Below are 16,637 nucleotides of genomic sequence, written 5' to 3' on the forward strand. Positions count from 1 at the left end.
CCCCCCCCGCCTCCCCAGCCCTACATTTTAAGCAGCCACGTCTAAGCTGGACTCTGATTTCTCCCTCCATCGAGGCATTCCTCAAGCCTGCCCTTCCGCTAGAATCCCCACCAGCGGTCTTCCAGTGGAGAACGGGGAGGTGGGCTAGGGAACCTTGTCTGGGATCTCCTCGGGCCAGCTTGAGCCGTGGGCTCGCAGTTGGGAGGCTCTGACTCCAGCAGCAGCAGCTGGAGGGTCGTCGTTCCCTTCTCCGCCCCTCCCCCACCCACAGCGGGCCTGTCTGGCTCTCCCTTTAGGGACTGGAGGAGCAGCAGCCAGCGTCCAGTGAGTCCTCCCTGAGTGCCAGACCTCCTCCTCGTCCTCCTCCTTGTGAAGTACCCAGTCTGCCCACGCACACACGGTAGGGGCTCAAGTAATCCTCAAACTAAGTTAAAACTCGCAACAAAGCAAAGTGCAATGGGCGGGGCCGGACGCTACCTGATGCCCCTCCCTCTGCCCCCAGCCCTGGGGCCCCTGATGCCAGAGAGGGTGGGGGTTCAGAGTAAGGAGAACCTACTGTTGCCCAAAGTCTCTCATGTTGTATTCACTAACAGTTATGGAGCACTTTAAAAAAAAAAAAAAATTTTTTTTTTAACGTTTATTTATTTTGGAGACAGAGAGAGACAGAGCATGAACGGGGCAGGGTCAGAGACAGAGGGAGACACAGAATCTGAAACAGGCTCCAGGCTCCAAGCTGTCAGCACAGAGCCCGACACGGGGCTCGAACTCACCGACCGCAAGATCATGACCTGAGCTGAAGTCAGCCGCTTAACCGACTGAGCCACCCAGGCGCCCCTGGAGCACTTTGTTATGGAGCAACTTTGTTTTGGGTGGAGGGCCAAAGAAATCACTCCTACTGAGTCTGGGGGATCACAGCAGCACCCACATCACTGCCTTCGGAGAGGAAGGGCAAGGACTGAAGAAGCTTGCTGGAAGAAGGGACTTTACCGATGGAGGGAGCAGGGTGTCAGGGAGCTCCTCTGGAGGGTGGGGCACCCCCCCTTAAAGGGGCAGCGGGAGTAGGCAGGGTTATCTTGTCCACTCCTCGGGATGGGCAGGGCCAGGACAGCTGGCCCATCAGGCCAATGAAGACGGCAAGTCCAGAGTTCCCGGGACTTGTCCAAGGGCACAAAGCAGCAAGGTGGCCCCAGGAATCCAAAGTCCCCAGCCAGTCTCCAGTCGGGAAGCAGGCAGGGGTAACCTTTAGCTCAAGGTAGCCAGGGAATCCTTGGGAGAGGGAACCCCGGGGGCAGCATCCTTGGGCCGGCCCAGATGGGCCAGTACAGGTTGGAGAGGCCTGTCCTTGGCCTCTGCCTCCTAAGCGTGGAACTCTTTCTCCTTTAAAAGGGGTGTGAAAGTGGGCACCTGGGTGGCTCAGTTGGCGGAGCGCTGGACTCTTGATTTCGGCTCAGGTCGTGGCATTGAGCCCCTGCTTCAGGCTCTGCGCCATCAGCCATCTCTCTCTCTCTCTCTCTCTCTCTCTCTCTCTCTCTCTCTCCCTCCCTCGTTCTGCCCCTCCCCCTCTTGTGCTGTCTCTTTCTCTATCTCTCAAAATAAAGAAACTTAAAAAAAAAAATGTGTGTGTGTGTGTGTGTGTGTGTGTGTGTGTGTGTGTGTGTGTGTGTGTGAAAGTTATTTAAACCCACGGCCGGCAGGCCTGCGTGGGGGGCAGGAACCCAGAGGCCACCGCGGGTGGCCGGAGCCGGCTTACCTGCTTCCCGCCACCGGGGTTGGGCGGGGCGGGGCCGGGGGCGGGGCCGCCACACAACCTGTGGACGACCAGGCGGCCGCCGGCCCGACAGTCGCGGGGACCGGCCGGGGGGCCTGCGGGGGAAGGGGGGCCCGGAAGCCGGGGACGGGCGAGAAAACAAACTTGGAGAGAGGAGTGACCTGGGGGCTGGGGGCGGAGTCGCGCGCGGAGGAGGAGGAGGGAGCGAGCGGCCGCCGGAGCGCGGCTGGCCCAGGAAGCGGAGAGCGCCGCCCACCCATCCGGGGAGAGAGCGGCACTGCGGGCGCAGGCAGGCTGGGCCGGGGGCTGCCGGGCCCTCGCCCCCCCCGCCGCCCCCCGACCGTGACCCCGCGGCCCCCAGCCTGCGCCCAAGATGATGAAGAGGCAGCTGCATCGCATGCGGCAGCTGGCCCAGACGGGCAGCTTGGGACGGTGAGTGTCAACCCGCGCCTTCCCGGCCCCAAGCTCACCCCCGGCCCCGGACCCTAGGGGATGAGGGGTGGGGGAGGCGGGGACGGCTGGACAGCCGCCCTCTGACTGGCCGGAGCCCCTCTCTTTCTCCCTCCCCTCTGGGATGCCACCCCCACCTCCCGGGGCTCTGGCCGGAGGGGCTAGGCCCTTTGGGGGAAAGGGGCACCCCCACCCCGATTGGAGCGGAGTGCAGGGAGGATCAAGGAACCTGGGTCTTCTCTGCCTCCACGGGCCTCTTGAGTGGATGATCCTCCCTGGCCTCACTTGTCCCCTCTGTACAATGGGGACAGCTGACCATCTCTGGTTGCCTGAGGGAGGGGGAGGGGCGATCAGGGCCCCAGACCCTGGGGGAGGGGAGGAGACTAGGTCCCGTCTTGGAGGGCTGAGGGGCCTCCCTTGTCCGGCTGTGTGCCTCTTCCCCCCACCAAGCCCAGAGGCCTCCAGCTTCTCTCTCTTGCTTCTGCTTTTCCCAGCCTGGACCCAGGTGGAAACATCCCTGGGTCTCTGTTCTCCCTCCCCCCGCCCCACCCCCACCCCCCCGCCAGCCCCTGAGCCCTTGGGGTGGAAGCCAGAAGTTTGGGGAGCACCCAGGGCCTGTTTTCTCTCCTCTGCCCCCTGTGTTGCGAGTTTCCCCGTTCTCTGGGCCTCCGGGGAGGGGACTGGGTGTCCAGAGACCTGGCTCTAGTCTTCAGCTACCCAGATGCCTGTGTGAGCCTGGGCAGTCAGGCCCCCTGGCTCCGGGCCTCAGCGTCCCGTGTGTCCCCGGGCAGGGACCCAGGGCCTGCCGACCACCCCAGGCCAGAGTCCTGCGTGACTGACAGCCCAGGAGTGTGTGAGCTCACACACTTCCCGTTCTTGGGGCCACCCTGGCCTCCTTCTCCCCGGGGTCAGCAGAAGACAGAGGCTGGGCCCTGGGGTGGCTTCTCAACTCCACTGCCTTGGGTTTCATCCGCCCTCTCGCAGGACACAGCCCTGGGTGGAGGAGGAAAAAGTCATGTATCCTATTCCCGCCCCCACGGAATGTGCTCCGACTGGGATGAGGCAGGCAGGCGGGCCACCCAGGGCGGCCTCCAACGAGGAGGGGCACTGGGAACGATCGGGGTCCAGGTGCCCTGTTGAGGGGGCAGGGGGAGGCAGGGGGTTTCCTAACCCGGGCCGCCTCAGCAGAAGCTCCTTCCTCCCCCCCGCCCAACAGCACCCCGGAGACGGCCGAGTTCCTGGGGGAGGATCTGCACCAGGTACGTGCCCGGGCGGGTGGCAGGGCAGGCCCGCGCAAGCTGTCAGCAGAGGGCCCCGCGAGGACGAGGACGCCATTTGGGGGGTCGGGTTGAGTCATTCCCCAAGCTGTTGGCCATGGGGTCTCCAGGAGGAGGGAAGAGAAAGGTGGTTCCTGCTCTGGGAAAGAACAGGGCGGTGGGGGGGGGGGGGTGAGGGGCAACAACCTGCCACGCCGCGTAAACCCAGAGCCCCCCTCGCAGGTGGAGCAGCGGTTGGAGCCAGCCAAGCGGGCGGCCCACAATGTCCACAAACGGCTGCAGGCCTGTCTACAGGGCCAGAGCGGGGCAGACATGGACAAGCGGGTGGTAAGTGGCCGGGGGGGGGGGGGGGGTGGCGGGAAGGAGGGGCCTGGACCGAACACCTCTGTCCAATGGGAGAGGGAGGTCAGGGCTGGGGTCCCCCTGCTAGTCTGAGCCTCCGACACCAAGAGGGTCCGGACTGCTCTGTCCCAAGACCCCTCGGGCCATGTACTGATGAGGCTCTGCCTCTTACCCATCCTCTTTTGGACCCTGCCCCCATCTGCACCAACCCCCTGAGCCCAGGCCAGGCCTCGGACAGCACCTGAACTTCTCGATGCAGTCTGCACCCAGAGCAGAGCAGAGCGGGCCCTCTGCACTGAGGCAGTGTGGGAGGGCTTCCTGAAGGAAGTGGCAGTTGGGCAGATATTAATACTCACTGGTATTAATCAACAGCATTTGTAGACTGATTACCGCTAGTCTGCGGCTAAGATAGGTTAATGCGTTGCCTCACTTAATTGCCGACGACACCCCCTAGGAGGAGGCTGCCTTATTAGCACTTTGTACCGAGGAGGAAATGAAGTCAGAGAGGTAAAGTCTTAAGGTCACACAGCTAGTAAGTGGCAAAACTGAGATTTGATCCCTGGTCTTTCCGGCCCAAGCTGGTGCTCCTAGTAACTCTCAGTGGGAGGGTTTTGAGCTCTGCAGTGACTCAGTCCAGCCACATATGCCCTGGGGCAGGGGAAGGTCCCGGCTCCCGGGGTGTTCCCAGTGCCTTCATTCTCCTTCCAACTATGTCACCTTGGGCAAGCACCTTGCCTTCTGTTCTTGGTTTCCTAGCGTGTGAGGGTACTTGGTCATTCCTTCCTGCCCAGTTGATTGGTTTCTGGGAGGGGAAAAGGGCACCCCAGGTGGGGTGGGGTCAGGGGACGGGGCCACAGGGAGATGTCACTCCTCCGGGCCTCGTCATCATCCGGTCTCCACTCCTACCTAAGACTGTGGCCCTCCCGGCTTCCCTCTTCCCCTGTCCACATCCAGTGCCTCGGTGGGGCTCTGCCCCCCCCCCCCCCGAGAAGGCTGCCTTGTGCTTGGGTGGGGTGGAGGGAGGCTCACTGGGGGCCCCTGCTCACAGCCCGCCCTGCCCTTCCTGCAGAAGAAGCTCCCCCTCATGGCTCTGTCCACCACAATGGCCGAGAGCTTCAAGGAGCTGGACCCTGATTCCAGCATGGGGTGAGCAGGAACGGGGTGCCAAGCGGGGGATCTGGGCTGGGAGGGGTTCCAGGTGAGGGACGGGTGACCAGGATGGGGGTAGTTAGTGTCTTGAGCTGGGGGCGGGGGGCGGCGGCCAGGTCAGTGAGGGCGGCCAGGTCTGGGAAGGTGTTGGCTCAGCCAAGATGAAGGACAGATAGAAGGGGCAGGGGGTGACGGGGAGGGAGGAGGCCCCATCACGTGTTTCCGGACGGGAGTGAGGAGCTGTGGGGGCTGGGCCCACCGGTGTTGTATCCACAGGAAGGCCTTAGAGATGAGCTGTGCCATTCAGAACCAGCTGGCCCGCATTCTGGCCGAGTTTGAGATGACTCTGGAGAGGGATGTCCTGCAGCCGCTCAGCAGGCTGAGTGAGGTGACCTGCCCCCTGCCCCCTCCCCGCCCAGCTTGCCCGGCCTCGGCTCCCACCTCCGCAGCCTGCCGACCGACCCCCTCCCTCCCCGTGTACCTGCCCCCAGGAGGAGCTGCCGGCCATCCTCAAGCACAAGAAAAGCTTGCAGAAGCTGGTGTCTGACTGGAACACCCTGAAGAGCAGGTGGGAGCCATGGTCCCTGGGGGGGGGGGGGGGTCCATGCCTAGATCAGCCCATAACGGTGGCCCCAGAACCCACACTAGAACAGGGGGGGCAGGGTCCACTGGGTACTGTGTGTACTTGGGGACTCATCCGGTCTTTAGGAACACATGTGAGGGTACATGTGAGAGTTCCTCTCTGAACATGGGTGTGCGCGTGCGCGTGCCAGCCGGGGGTGACTCCAGAGCCTGGGGTAGCTATCAGGGATCCCCCAAGATCCCTGGACTGCAGGATGCCCCCACCCTCCACTCTGGAGCTCGGTGGCCGCGATCACCAAGCCCACCGCCAGGGGGAGCCCCTGAGCACTCATGGCCCAGGCTGGGCGGAGGCCCAGGGCAAGCAGAGCTCTGGGATGTTCATCCATAAATCCCGAAACCTTGGGGGGTCAGGCATGTGGAAGGGACACTTGGCTCTGGACATGCAACGGGGACAGTGACCCTCCCCCCCCACCTTGGGATCGTTGCCAGGCTCACTCAGGCAGCCAAGAACTCGGGCGGCGGTCAGGGCCTGGGCGGTGGCCCCGGCAGTTACAGCCACACGGCCACCGCCACCAAAGTGGAGACGCTGAAGGAGGAGGAGGAGGAACTGAAGAGGAAGGTGGAACAGTGCAAGGTGAGCGAGCACTTGGAGTTCCCTGGACGCGAGGGGGTGGCGAGGGCAGGTACTGACCCCATTTCACAGGGGAGGGAACTGAAGCTCAGAGAGGCGATGTGACTCACCCAAGGCCACACAGCTAGGAAGCAACAGAGCCCAGGATTTGAATCCAGGCCGTCAGCCTCCAAGCTGTGTGCACTCGGCCACTATCTTGTGGCCTCTTGTGTCTACACCGTACCCGTCATTCCTGGGAGGCGGGGACTTGGGCTACTCACCACGGTCTCGGTGTGTTTGCTGAGTGAGCAGAGGAATGAATGGTGACTAAGACAAGCCACCATGCTTAGGGTATGAGGCACAGAGATGAGGACTAGAAGCCGTAAACGTCCCTTAAGAGCCGGGGTGGCTCAGTCGGTCAAACGTCTGACTCTTGATTTCGACTCAGGTCATGCTCTCGCGGCTCGTGGGTCCAAGCCCCGCATCTGGCTCTGCCCTGACAGTGCAGAGGCTGCTTGGGATTCTCTCTCTCTGGGACCCTCACCTGCTTGTGCTCTCTCTCTCTCTCTCTCTCTCTCTAAACACACAATATATATGTAAGAGTTCGAGGGGGGTCCCTGTGGGCCATCCCCAAGTGCAAACCTTGGCAGAGAGAGGAGAGTTGGCCGGGGCGTTCCACGTATAGCTTGGACGAGTCACGAACCCCTCTAGGCCTCAGCTTCCCCTTTCTGTCCCCAAGGACGAGTACTTGGCCGACCTTTACCACTTCGCCACCAAGGAGGACACATATGCCAACCACTTCATCCACGTGAGTCCGAGAGTGGGCTCCGGCCAGTGGAACTCGGGGGTGGACACCAGGGGCCCCCTGAGACACCCTTCAAGATGTGGGAGGGAGGGGTGTGTTCTTAGGGACTCCGGGGGGGAGGCTCAGCTTCCCTCACCCACCCTGGGGCCACCCCCTTGTCCCCGCAGCTCATGGAGATCCAAGCTGATTACCATCGCAAGTCTCTGAGCTCGCTGGACACGGCCCTGGCTGAGCTGAGGGAGAACCACAGCCAAGCAGGTGGGGACCCAGGGGACCCCCCCCCCCTGCCCCCAGCCCTGCTCAGGACATGTTGAGATGCTTGCACTCCATCCTGGGAGGCAGTAGGGAGCCCCGGATGAGTTCTGAGCAGATGCGTTCCGATTCGATTTGTGACTGAGAAGTCACTCTGCCGTGCGGAGTGATGGAATGAAGGGGAACAGAACAGGAGTCGGGAGACCTTTAAGAGGCAGGAGGGAAGGGGTGATGGCCCGGGCTAGGGGCGACACAGTGGAGGTGGGTGGATTCGAGAGAGATTGGGCAAAGCAGTAGCCCTTGAGGATGTCTGGGGGTGGGTGGGGTGGGGGTTGGCTGTCCAGGGATGGGGGGGAGCCCGGGCCACTGATCTGTCTCGTCCCTGCAGACCCCTCCCCCTCGATGACGGCCGCCCCCTTCTTCAGGGTGTATGGGGTGTCACTGGGAACCCATTTGCAAGAGCTGGGCCGGGACATCGCCCTGCCCATCGAGGCCTGCGTCATGATGCTGCTTTCTGAGGGCATGAAGGAAGAGGTGGGGCCCGTGGGGGCAGGTCGGGAAGGGACACGGGGGCCGGAATCCTTAGAGCACAGGTGCCTGTGAGGCCACGGCCTCCTGTTGCCAAACTGACATCACGGCCCACTGAGTGATGTTCATGGGCAGCCGCTATGCCATAAACCCTTTCCACGTCTTGCTCCGTTCAGTCATCCCCAAAACCCTGGGAAGGAGCCTTCACCAGCTCCATTTTACGAGGGAGAGACGGAGGCCAAGAGGAACACGGGCCCAGTGGCACACGAGAAGGTGTCAGTAAAGCCAGGGACCCCCATGCAGTCACTGCCTCGCACTGTCCTCATCCGTCCCGTGCACCTTGCCGGCGCTGGTCTATAGGCTCCTGCCCCGAGGACAGACCCTTAGACACGGAACCTACTCGCAGAGCGACCTAGGCTTCTAGACAGTGCTGCCGGGCCTCCTTCCTCCCTTCCGCGCCCACCCAGACGCCTGTGTCCCCACCGCTTTCCCCGCTGCCCCCAGACTTCCCACTTCGCGCCGAGTCCTAGACCTTGAGAGTTGAGGGTGGCCACGCATCCTGTGGTCCCCACTCTGCCCACCAGACTGGGTGGGGACACAGGCCCGGACACAGACCCTGAGCGAGCCAGGGCCTCCCGGCCAGGGCGTTCTCCCCTGCCGCCCCTCTGTGACCCCCGTCCGTTTCCTCTCGCACCCCAGGGCCTCTTCCGCCTGGCCGCTGGGGCCTCGGTGCTGAAACGTCTCAAGCAGACCATGGCCTCGGACCCGCGCGGCCTGCAGGAGTTCTGCTCCGACCCCCACGCCGTGGCAGGTGCCTGCCCCGAGGAGCCCCGGGAGGAGGGCCTTCCCCCCAGATCCCTTCCCCTCAACGGCCTGAAATGCTCCCATGATAGTTTGGCTGAGGGCCTGATCATCTGCCGAGGAGACACCTCCGGAGACATAGGGGTCCTTAAAGTGGGGCCCATGATGCGTACGTACATTTTTCTGGGACCAGGTCCACCAGCCTTCGGCATTTTCTCCAAAAGGCCCATGGCCCAAAGAAATGATCAGATCTAGACACATTAGTGGGAACAAGGGCCTGGTTCCCAACAGATGGAGAGAGCTGGGCACTGGCGTGGAGGTAGGGGGCTTGGGGGACTGTGTCTAAGCCCCGCCCCCCCCCCTCCCGCCCTGCCACCGCTTCAGGTGCCCTCAAGTCCTATCTGCGGGAGCTGCCAGAGCCCTTGATGACCTTTGACCTCTATGACGATTGGATGAGGGCAGCCAGGTGAGTTTATGCTGTGGAGGGCGGGGCTGCAGAGGTGGGGCCCCAGGGCCCTGGCCTGGCTCACCCGGTCTCTCCCCCCGCCACCCAGTCTGAAAGAGCCAGGAGCCCGGCTGGAGGCCCTCCAGGAAGTGTGCAGCCGCCTCCCCCAGGACAACCTCAGCAACCTCAGGTGAGCCCAAGCCTGCCCCCTCGGCCCGAGCAGCATTTCTGAAACCACGGCTAAAATGGCCTAGTCCTATCTTCCATCCTGACGTTGCAGCCAAACACACACCTTGAACCTCTGAAGCCACACCACCTGGCTTCAGATTCCCACCTCTGCCACCTTGTGGTCCGAGGCAGGTGAACTGACCGCTCTGTGCCTCAGTGCCCTCATCTGGAAAACACAGAGCGTAGCAGTCCCTACCCCGCAGGGTGGCTGGGAGAGTCTCAGCTTAGCTCAATGCCTGACACATATATGGTGCTCAGCAGGTCAGCCGATTTAACTATTAAAACATTTTAGGGGTGCCTGGGTGGTTCAGTCGGTGGGGCATCTGACTCTTGATGTCAGCTCAGGTCGTGATCGCAACGGTTCGGGGGATCGAGCCCCGCATCGGGCTCTGTGCTAACGGCTTAGAGCCTGGAGCCTGCTTTGGATTCTGTGTCCCCCGCCCCCGCCCCTCCCCCGCTCATGCTCTGTCTTGCTCTGTCTCTCAAAAATAAATAAATGTTGGGGCGCCTGGGTGGCTCAGCCGGCTGAGCGCCCGACTTCGGCTCGGGTCGTGATCTCGCGGTTCGTGAGTCCGAGCCCCGCGTCGGGCTCCGGGCTGACGGCTCGGAGCCTGGGGCCCCCTTCGGATTCTGTGTCTCCCCGTCTCTCTGGCCCTCCCTGCTCACGCTCTGTCTCTCTCTCTCTCTCTCTCTCTCTCTCAATAATAAACGTTAAAAAAAAATTTTTTTTTAATAATAAATAAATAAATGTTAAAAGCAATCAAAAACAAATTTTAAGCCACCCGATGGGGTACCTTTGCCACTCTTTGGAAACCCCAGGCTGAGAAATTCTCAGGCCTCAAGGGCGTCAATGGGCGTTCACGGCCAAAGACGCCCTGTCCCTGGCCAAGCCCACCTTCTGCCTCCCCAGGTACCTGATGAAGTTCCTGGCACGGCTGGCCGAGGAGCAGGAGGTGAATAAAATGACGCCCAGCAACATTGCCATCGTCCTGGGGCCCAACCTGCTGTGGCCTCCCGAGAAAGAAGGGTGAGGGGCTGCAGCTCGGGGGAAGGCGGCAATCCCCACCTCACCCGTGCGCTGCTTATTTGTTCCCCCGGGCCTCAGTTTCCCCATCCTTGGAGTGGATCAAGCAGCTCCTCTTCTCCAGGCTGCCGAAGGGAGCGTGGACCCCACGGGGCTTTGGAGATGGGCATTCTGGGTGGTACTGGTAGCGGGCTGCCTGGAAGGCTGGGAGCCCAGCGATTTTCGTTCCAGCCCCGCCCCTCGACCTTCCAGAAATGCCTTTAGGAAGCTCACTCTCCGGAGCTCCCACTGCTTCCTCCGTAAATTGGAGAGAAATCATTACCAACTTTGAGGGGTTTGGCGTGGGGAATTAGACGAGGAAATGGAGAAATGTTTTATGCACCGTAAAGGGCGAGGGGTCACTATAATTCACCCGGCCACAGACGGCACAAAGATTTCATTCGTTTGCCGAGGACGATTACTTGGGCGAGGCAGCCTAGAGCCGAGACCTACGAGGAAGAGGGTCCCGTCCCTGGCGAGCGATGCCTGTTGTGGGTGAAGGAAGGGGAACATTTGGCACGTGGGCGACACATTCGTCATCCCCCGGTGGTCCCTGAGCTTTCTGAGAACAGGCACTTGGCGTGATTGGGCCACACAGAGTTGGGGTCGCTAACAGGTTGCAGAATGGATGGCTCACCTCCATTCCTTTTTCTGCCCCAGGGACCAGGCCCAGCTGGACGCAGCCTCAGTGTCCTCCATCCAGGTGGTGGGCGTGGTCGAGGCTCTGATACAGAACGCGGACACCCTCTTCCCGGGAGGTGAAGTTCCCCGTCTTTGTGAACATGTCCCCTTGTGCCCTCCTCTGCCCAGCTGGGTGCCCTCCAGACTTAGCTTCCGTCCCTGGCGGCCTCATTATGAGGCCCCGAGCAAATTGCTTCTCTGCCGTGAGCCTCCCTGTCTCCCCTGTACAATGGGGATGATCCTGCCTGCCTCGTGGGATTGTCATGAGGCTCACGTGGGAGTAGGGAGGCGATATGTGGTCCAGATAACGTCGGGGGAAAAGGCAAGAGGCCCTGATGTTGGCCGAGGCGGGAAGGCTGGCGGAGGTTCTGGAAGCTAAGACCTGCTTCCTTCTGTCTGCAGACGTCAACTTCAACGTGTCAGGCCTGTTCTCAGCCCCTGTCCCCCAGGACAAGGTCAGCAACAGGCCAGCTTCTGAGGAGCTTCCAACGGTCGCTGTGTCCACACCCGCTCCAGCCCCAGCCCCTGCCCCGGCCTCAGCGGCTGCCAGGGAAAAGTAAGGACTGATGGAAATGAATGACCCCCATCTTTGCCCCAAGATGTCCAGCTTGAGGCACGATCTCCGGGCTTCCAACAGCATCTTGGGAAACGTCATTATTGTATTTTCCATCCCAAATACCGGGATTCCCCATTTGGAGTGGACGGGGTGGAGACCCAGACGCTGTATTCCGCTCGGCCTCTAATGTGCCTCCTCGCTCGTCGTATGGCTGTTTACTGAGCACCCACTATGTTCCAGGCACTGTTTCAGGCCCTGGGGATTTAGGGAACTAGGGAGCGGATCAGCTGGAATTTTGTAAACACCTTCCAGTGTTCTCTTTGGTCCTTCAGATCTCGAAGGGCTCCGTCGTACATGTTGTCTCCATACCAAACAGGCACTAGTCTGTCATCACCCAGGCAGGGCGCACACCGTGACTTTTCTCAGAGGAACAAAACAGACAGACGCTGGCCTTAGAGCTTGCTTTCCTAGGGCCGGGGAGAGAGGGCCAACCAGTACATCCATAAATGGGTACTGTCATGGCAGGCAGTGATACGTGCCCTTACAGGAGAAGAGAGCAGGTTAGGGGGAGGGAGTGGGGAGCTGCTCTAGCCTGGGGATCAGGAAAGCCTCCCTAAAGAGGAGCCAACTGAGCAGAGACCTGGAGGAAACCCAGAAGGAGCCATGGCCGCCCCTTGTGCTTCTTGTCCGTTCTCTGGCTTCTCGTGGCTGGAACATTCAGTGGAGATCACACGGAGGCCGAGAGCCGAGGCCCTGCTTTCTACCTGCCATCCTGGCCCATGGGGACCCACCGTCACAGGGTCACGTGGAAGCCAGGGGTTCAGCGGACCCAAACTCTGGCCAATGCCAGGAGCGTCTTCTTGAGGGAGGGGGGCCCAGCCTGGGGACAGATCCCAGGCCCAGTGACCAGGGGCAGGGGACAAGTCCTGGGAGGATCCAAAGTCAGCCTGGTGCCTTGGGAGTCTCCCCAAGATTCCAGACTTCTGGGAGATGGCCAAGCTGGACCCTGACCCTCTCCTTCTTTCACAGGATAGAGTCCGAGGCGCCCCCCAGACCAGCCTCTCCCAAGGTCAGTAGGAGCCCCTCGGAGGCAGCCACTCCAGGGGAGGACATGGCTCGAAAGAGTAAGTTGGCCAGGGGAGGGAAGGGGGGAAGAGGGTGGGCAAGGAGAGGAGCTGGGCGGTCAGACCATCTCGTGTTTTCGGACAGCTGGGAGGCCAGGAATCCAGGTGGCTAAGAGCCTAGGTTTGCTGCCTGACGCTCTGGGTTCAGATTCCGGTGCTGTGACCTTGGGCAGGGGACTTCACTGTCTGCCCCCTCAGCTTCCTCCTCTGTGTAATGAAACAATAACCACACCTACCTTGTAGGGCTGTTGGGCAAATTAAACGGTGCTCTCCTGGCTGGTAGCTGGTACCCAGTAAGTGCTCGATAAAGCTCAGCCCTCCTCCTGAGCGTAGTGGGGCTGTGGAGTCCGGCCCCTCAAGAAGTCCAGAGATCAGAGTGAAGAGGTGGGATAGAGGCTTCAAAGGGCCGGTGGGCTGGGCGTGGAAAGAAACTCGGGGCTCCTCTGAGCCCCTTTGGTGCACTCACCTGTTGACTTGGCCTCAAGCCCAGCAGGTGAGAAGGCGCAGGGTTCAGATGAGGGGTCACTGCCAGTGATCAGGACACTTGGGAGGGCCCAGCCAGCCCAGGAGGCACTGGAGTTTTCTCCCTGGGGGTACAATGTAGAGCTACAGGACCCTCCGGACCAGCATGGGGTTGACAGGTCACACAGGGGCCTTCCTGCAGGAGGAGGCGTCCAGCCACCGTTCCTGGATGGGGGCAAGTGGGATAGGTGTTCACCGGGGCTCAGCACCTCAAGCCCCTGAAGGTCTTTGTGTCAGCCCTGGGAGGTCCAGGCTCTCATCCCATCTTAACGATGAGGAAACTGAGGCCCCAGGGAGGCAAGCGATTTGCCCAAAGCCCACAGTGGGTGGAGGCAGGGCTAGGACCCGTGTCCAGGCCTCTTGGCTCCTCAGCTGTCTCACGCGATCGGAACGGTGTAGCAGGGTCTCTGAAAACCAGGGTGGGTGGCTCTGGTGGCTCCTGAGCGGTGAGAGTGGCCCAAGAATCCAGAGGAACGGTGAGCGTTTCTTCATTCGGCGACTGTGTATCGATCCGTGCCCCGCGCTGTGCTAGCCAACCCCGCACGGGATGGCCTCGCTTAGTTTCCGTTCCAGCCGGGGACTCAAGCAAAATAAAAACGGCCATGGTCGTTTCAGAGGGCAGCAGGTCCTGTGAAGAAAATCCAACAGGAAAATGTGACAGTAACTGGAGCAGGGCAGGGGAAGGGACACGGAGAGAGAGAGGCCTAAGTGTCAGGGAGCCGGCCGTGGAAACCGTGTTCCCAGCAGAAGGAATGGCAGGTACAAAGGTCCTGCGGTAGCATGGAGCTTGGTGGACTGGCCACAGGCAATGTGGATGCCTAACTGCCCCTGTCCTTCCTCCACAGCTAAGCGCCCAGCGCCAGCCCGGCCCACCATGCCGCCCCCCCAGGTCTCCAGCCCGCGCTCCTCCCCTCCAGCCCCACCCCCGCCCCCTGGCTCTGGCAGCCCCGTGACCCCCCAGGCCCTGCCCCGCCGTCTGGTCGGCAGCAGCCTCCGGGCCCCCACGGTGCCACCCCCCTTGCCTCCCAACCCCCCGCAGCCCGCCCGACGCCAGAGCCGGCGTTCGCCGGCCTCCCCGGGGCCGGCCTCCCCTAGCGCAGTGTCTCTGAGCATGCCTGTGCAGGTGGACCTAGGGGTGGCCACGGAGGAGGGACGGGCCCCTGAGGTTGTAGGCAGGGCCTCCACTCCCCCGGCCGTCCCCCCTCAACCCCGGCCCAGGAGCCTTGCCTCAGAGACCGACTGAGCTGGCGGTTTCCCCTGCGACAGTCAGCATCTCCTCCCTCCCACCGGTCTACCCAGGACACAGCCCTCGCCCTTCCCAGGGCTGGGGGCCTCCAGCCTCTGCCTACAAGTGCCTCGGTGCCCGCTGGGTCGGCCCCCCTGGCAAGGAGGACTCAGGCTAGTCCTCCACTTCCAGACCTTTTCCTCCTGAACCCACACTGGGCTTGGGGGCCCCTCACCCGACTCCCAGCTCTCTGGCAGGGTCCCAGGGGAGCCGCCGGAAGGAAGGAGGGGCCTGCCTGCCCCTACAGGACTCTTAATTGTCTCTTGCCAACGTATTTTTTTGTAAGGCTGGTAAATAAATTATTTTGGACAAAACCGGAGCAGCTGCCCAAATGATAGTTGGTTTTTTTCTGCCCTCCAAATAAAGAAGCCACTTTCATAAAGGGGAAGATCTTTCCTGTTCTTTGCCTCCTTTCTTTCTTGCTGTCTGGAATGATAAGAGCCAGCATTTTTAGCTCTTACTCTGTGCTATACATTGTGCTTTTCCATGCGTGGTTTCCATGGACTCCTCTCCCTGGGAAGTGGATCCTGTCACCTTCCTACAGGTTGAGGAGACTGGGGCTCAGAAAGCGACCTGCCAGACACACAGCAAGTGAGGCATGGACGTGGAAGGAGGACGCGGGTCTGATTCTAGAGCCTGGGCCCGTCCCTCACGTCCGGAGCAATTAACTGCCTAGTGTTCCACTTTCCTCATCCGGGAAACAGTACAGCAGTTGCCACCCCAGGACTGTCGTTCCGAGAATGAAACGGGACATTCCTATAAAGACCAAAGCATAGGGGCGCCTGGGTGGTGCAGTCGGTTAAGCGTCCGACTTCAGCCAGGTCACGATCTCGCGGTCCGGGAGTTTGAGCCCCGCGTCAGGCTCTGGGCTGATGGCTCGGAGCCTGGAGTCTGTTTCCGATTCTGTGTCTCCCTCTCTCTCTGCCCCTCCCCCGTTCATGCTCTGTCTCTCTCTGTCCCAAAAATAAATAAACGTTGAAAAAAAAATTTAATAAAAAAAAATAATAAAAATAAATAAATAAAGACCAAAGCATCACCCTTGCACACAGAAGCGCCCCATAAGCACTGGCTCCCGTGAATGCCAATCCCCCCAACCCCTGGTGTTCTCAGAGTAGGCAGGAAAGGCTCCCTCGAAGAGCAGGGATGGGTCTGTCTGCAAACCGCTGAGGCTGCTGGGTGCTGCACCCTGAGCCAGACCCCGGCCTCAGCCCAGCACCCAGGGAGCTCCTGGGAACAGACACGCAGGAGAGCTGACAATCAGAATCAAGTATAATGGCACCGGGAGCCCATGTGAAACCAGTTAGGGGCTGACCATCGAACCCAGACTCATGTGTTTGTGTGTGGAGGGCACAGGTAGGCTTCGTGGAAGAGGTGATTCAAAGAGGAGTCTTCCAGGAGTTGACCAGGTGAAAAAGTCAGGGAAGAAGGAAGAACATTCCAGGCTACGGAGACCACCTACTACAGGAGCAAAAGGCCAGCGGGCATTGGGGACCGGAAATTATCTGAGCCTCAGAGAGGGTTGATAGGGTGTGGCTTTTCCCAGGTTGCTCCTGGAGGTCAGGTCTTCAGAGCCTTCTCAGAGGTCAGACAACTTGGAATTTTGACACATGCCTCCCCGAATAGGGACTTAGGCAGCTAAGTCACGCTATCGCCGCTGCCTGAGCCACTGACTACTGTTGCTCTGGCTCCTTCCCTCCCCAGGGTGCTTAGCGACAGGCTGCCTCTCCCAGCCTGGTGACCCAGTGCCTCTCCACCCTGGCCTCGCAGTACAACCCCTATGTCATTAAAAAACAGCAAATAAATAAAGTCCTGGGCCCCACCCAATTAAGTCAGGATCTCTGGGGTGCTGCGTCGCTTTGGTATTTTTAAACAGCATTTGTCAAAGTCACCGAACTGTACATGTAAGATCTGCACATCTTACTTGTATGCAAATTAAACCTCAAAATACATGTTCCCCGGGGGACTCTACCAGCCAGCGTCGAGAACGACTGGTCTAGGCCCAGGGCCCCAGCGCTCAAGAAGACACTATGCGCCTCTCTCCTAATCATACCCATACGCTTCTCAGGACTTGGCTCAGAACCGGAGCGTCCAAGGTTCAGAGGGCAAGGGGTTCTGACCCAAAGGCAACATCTCCCTTGGCATCTGTTTTCCTCCTAGCAACTAAGCTTC

General features: G+C 60.8%; 1 protein-coding gene across 2 annotated transcripts; it reads left to right on the forward strand.

Annotated features, from left to right (window-relative positions):
* Nucleotides 1–1,912: 1,912 nt before the first annotated feature.
* On the forward strand, nt 1,913–14,856 carry SH3BP1 (SH3 domain binding protein 1). 2 transcript variants are annotated; one of them, XM_023257490.2, is made up of 18 exons: nt 1,913–2,200; nt 3,435–3,477; nt 3,718–3,822; nt 4,907–4,983; nt 5,263–5,374; nt 5,478–5,554; nt 6,058–6,202; nt 6,918–6,986; nt 7,151–7,241; nt 7,624–7,769; nt 8,463–8,574; nt 8,949–9,030; nt 9,119–9,199; nt 10,148–10,264; nt 10,961–11,058; nt 11,384–11,537; nt 12,567–12,661; nt 14,655–14,856. In XM_023257490.2, the coding sequence occupies exons 1-18, from the start codon at nt 2,142–2,144 to the stop codon at nt 14,801–14,803; spliced, it is 1,812 nt and encodes a 603-aa protein (XP_023113258.2). In that variant the 5' UTR covers nt 1,913–2,141; the 3' UTR covers nt 14,804–14,856. The 2 variants fall into 2 exon arrangements, with proteins under 2 accessions (XP_023113258.2, XP_023113257.2); XM_023257489.2 differs by having other exon boundaries at nt 1,919–2,200; nt 14,029–14,787.
* Nucleotides 14,857–16,637: the final 1,781 nt, after the last annotated feature.

The sequence above is a fragment of the Felis catus genome, chromosome B4 (assembly GCF_018350175.1).
Source record: "Felis catus isolate Fca126 chromosome B4, F.catus_Fca126_mat1.0, whole genome shotgun sequence".
Lineage (NCBI taxonomy): Eukaryota > Metazoa > Chordata > Mammalia > Carnivora > Felidae > Felis > Felis catus.

What these genes read in the sequence shown, in the direction of transcription:
- SH3BP1 (XM_023257489.2), top strand. Translation starts at nt 2,142, where the DNA reads ATGATGAAGAGGCAGCTGCATCGCATGCGGCAGCTGGCCCAGACGGGC. An exon ending in GGAAGGTGGAACAGTGCAAG is followed by an intron (nt 6,203 to 6,917) that starts GTGAGCGAGCAC and finishes TCTGTCCCCAAG; the next exon opens with GACGAGTACTTGGCCGACCT. An exon ending in CTGAGGGCATGAAGGAAGAG is followed by an intron (nt 7,770 to 8,462) that starts GTGGGGCCCGTG and finishes CTCGCACCCCAG; the next exon opens with GGCCTCTTCCGCCTGGCCGC.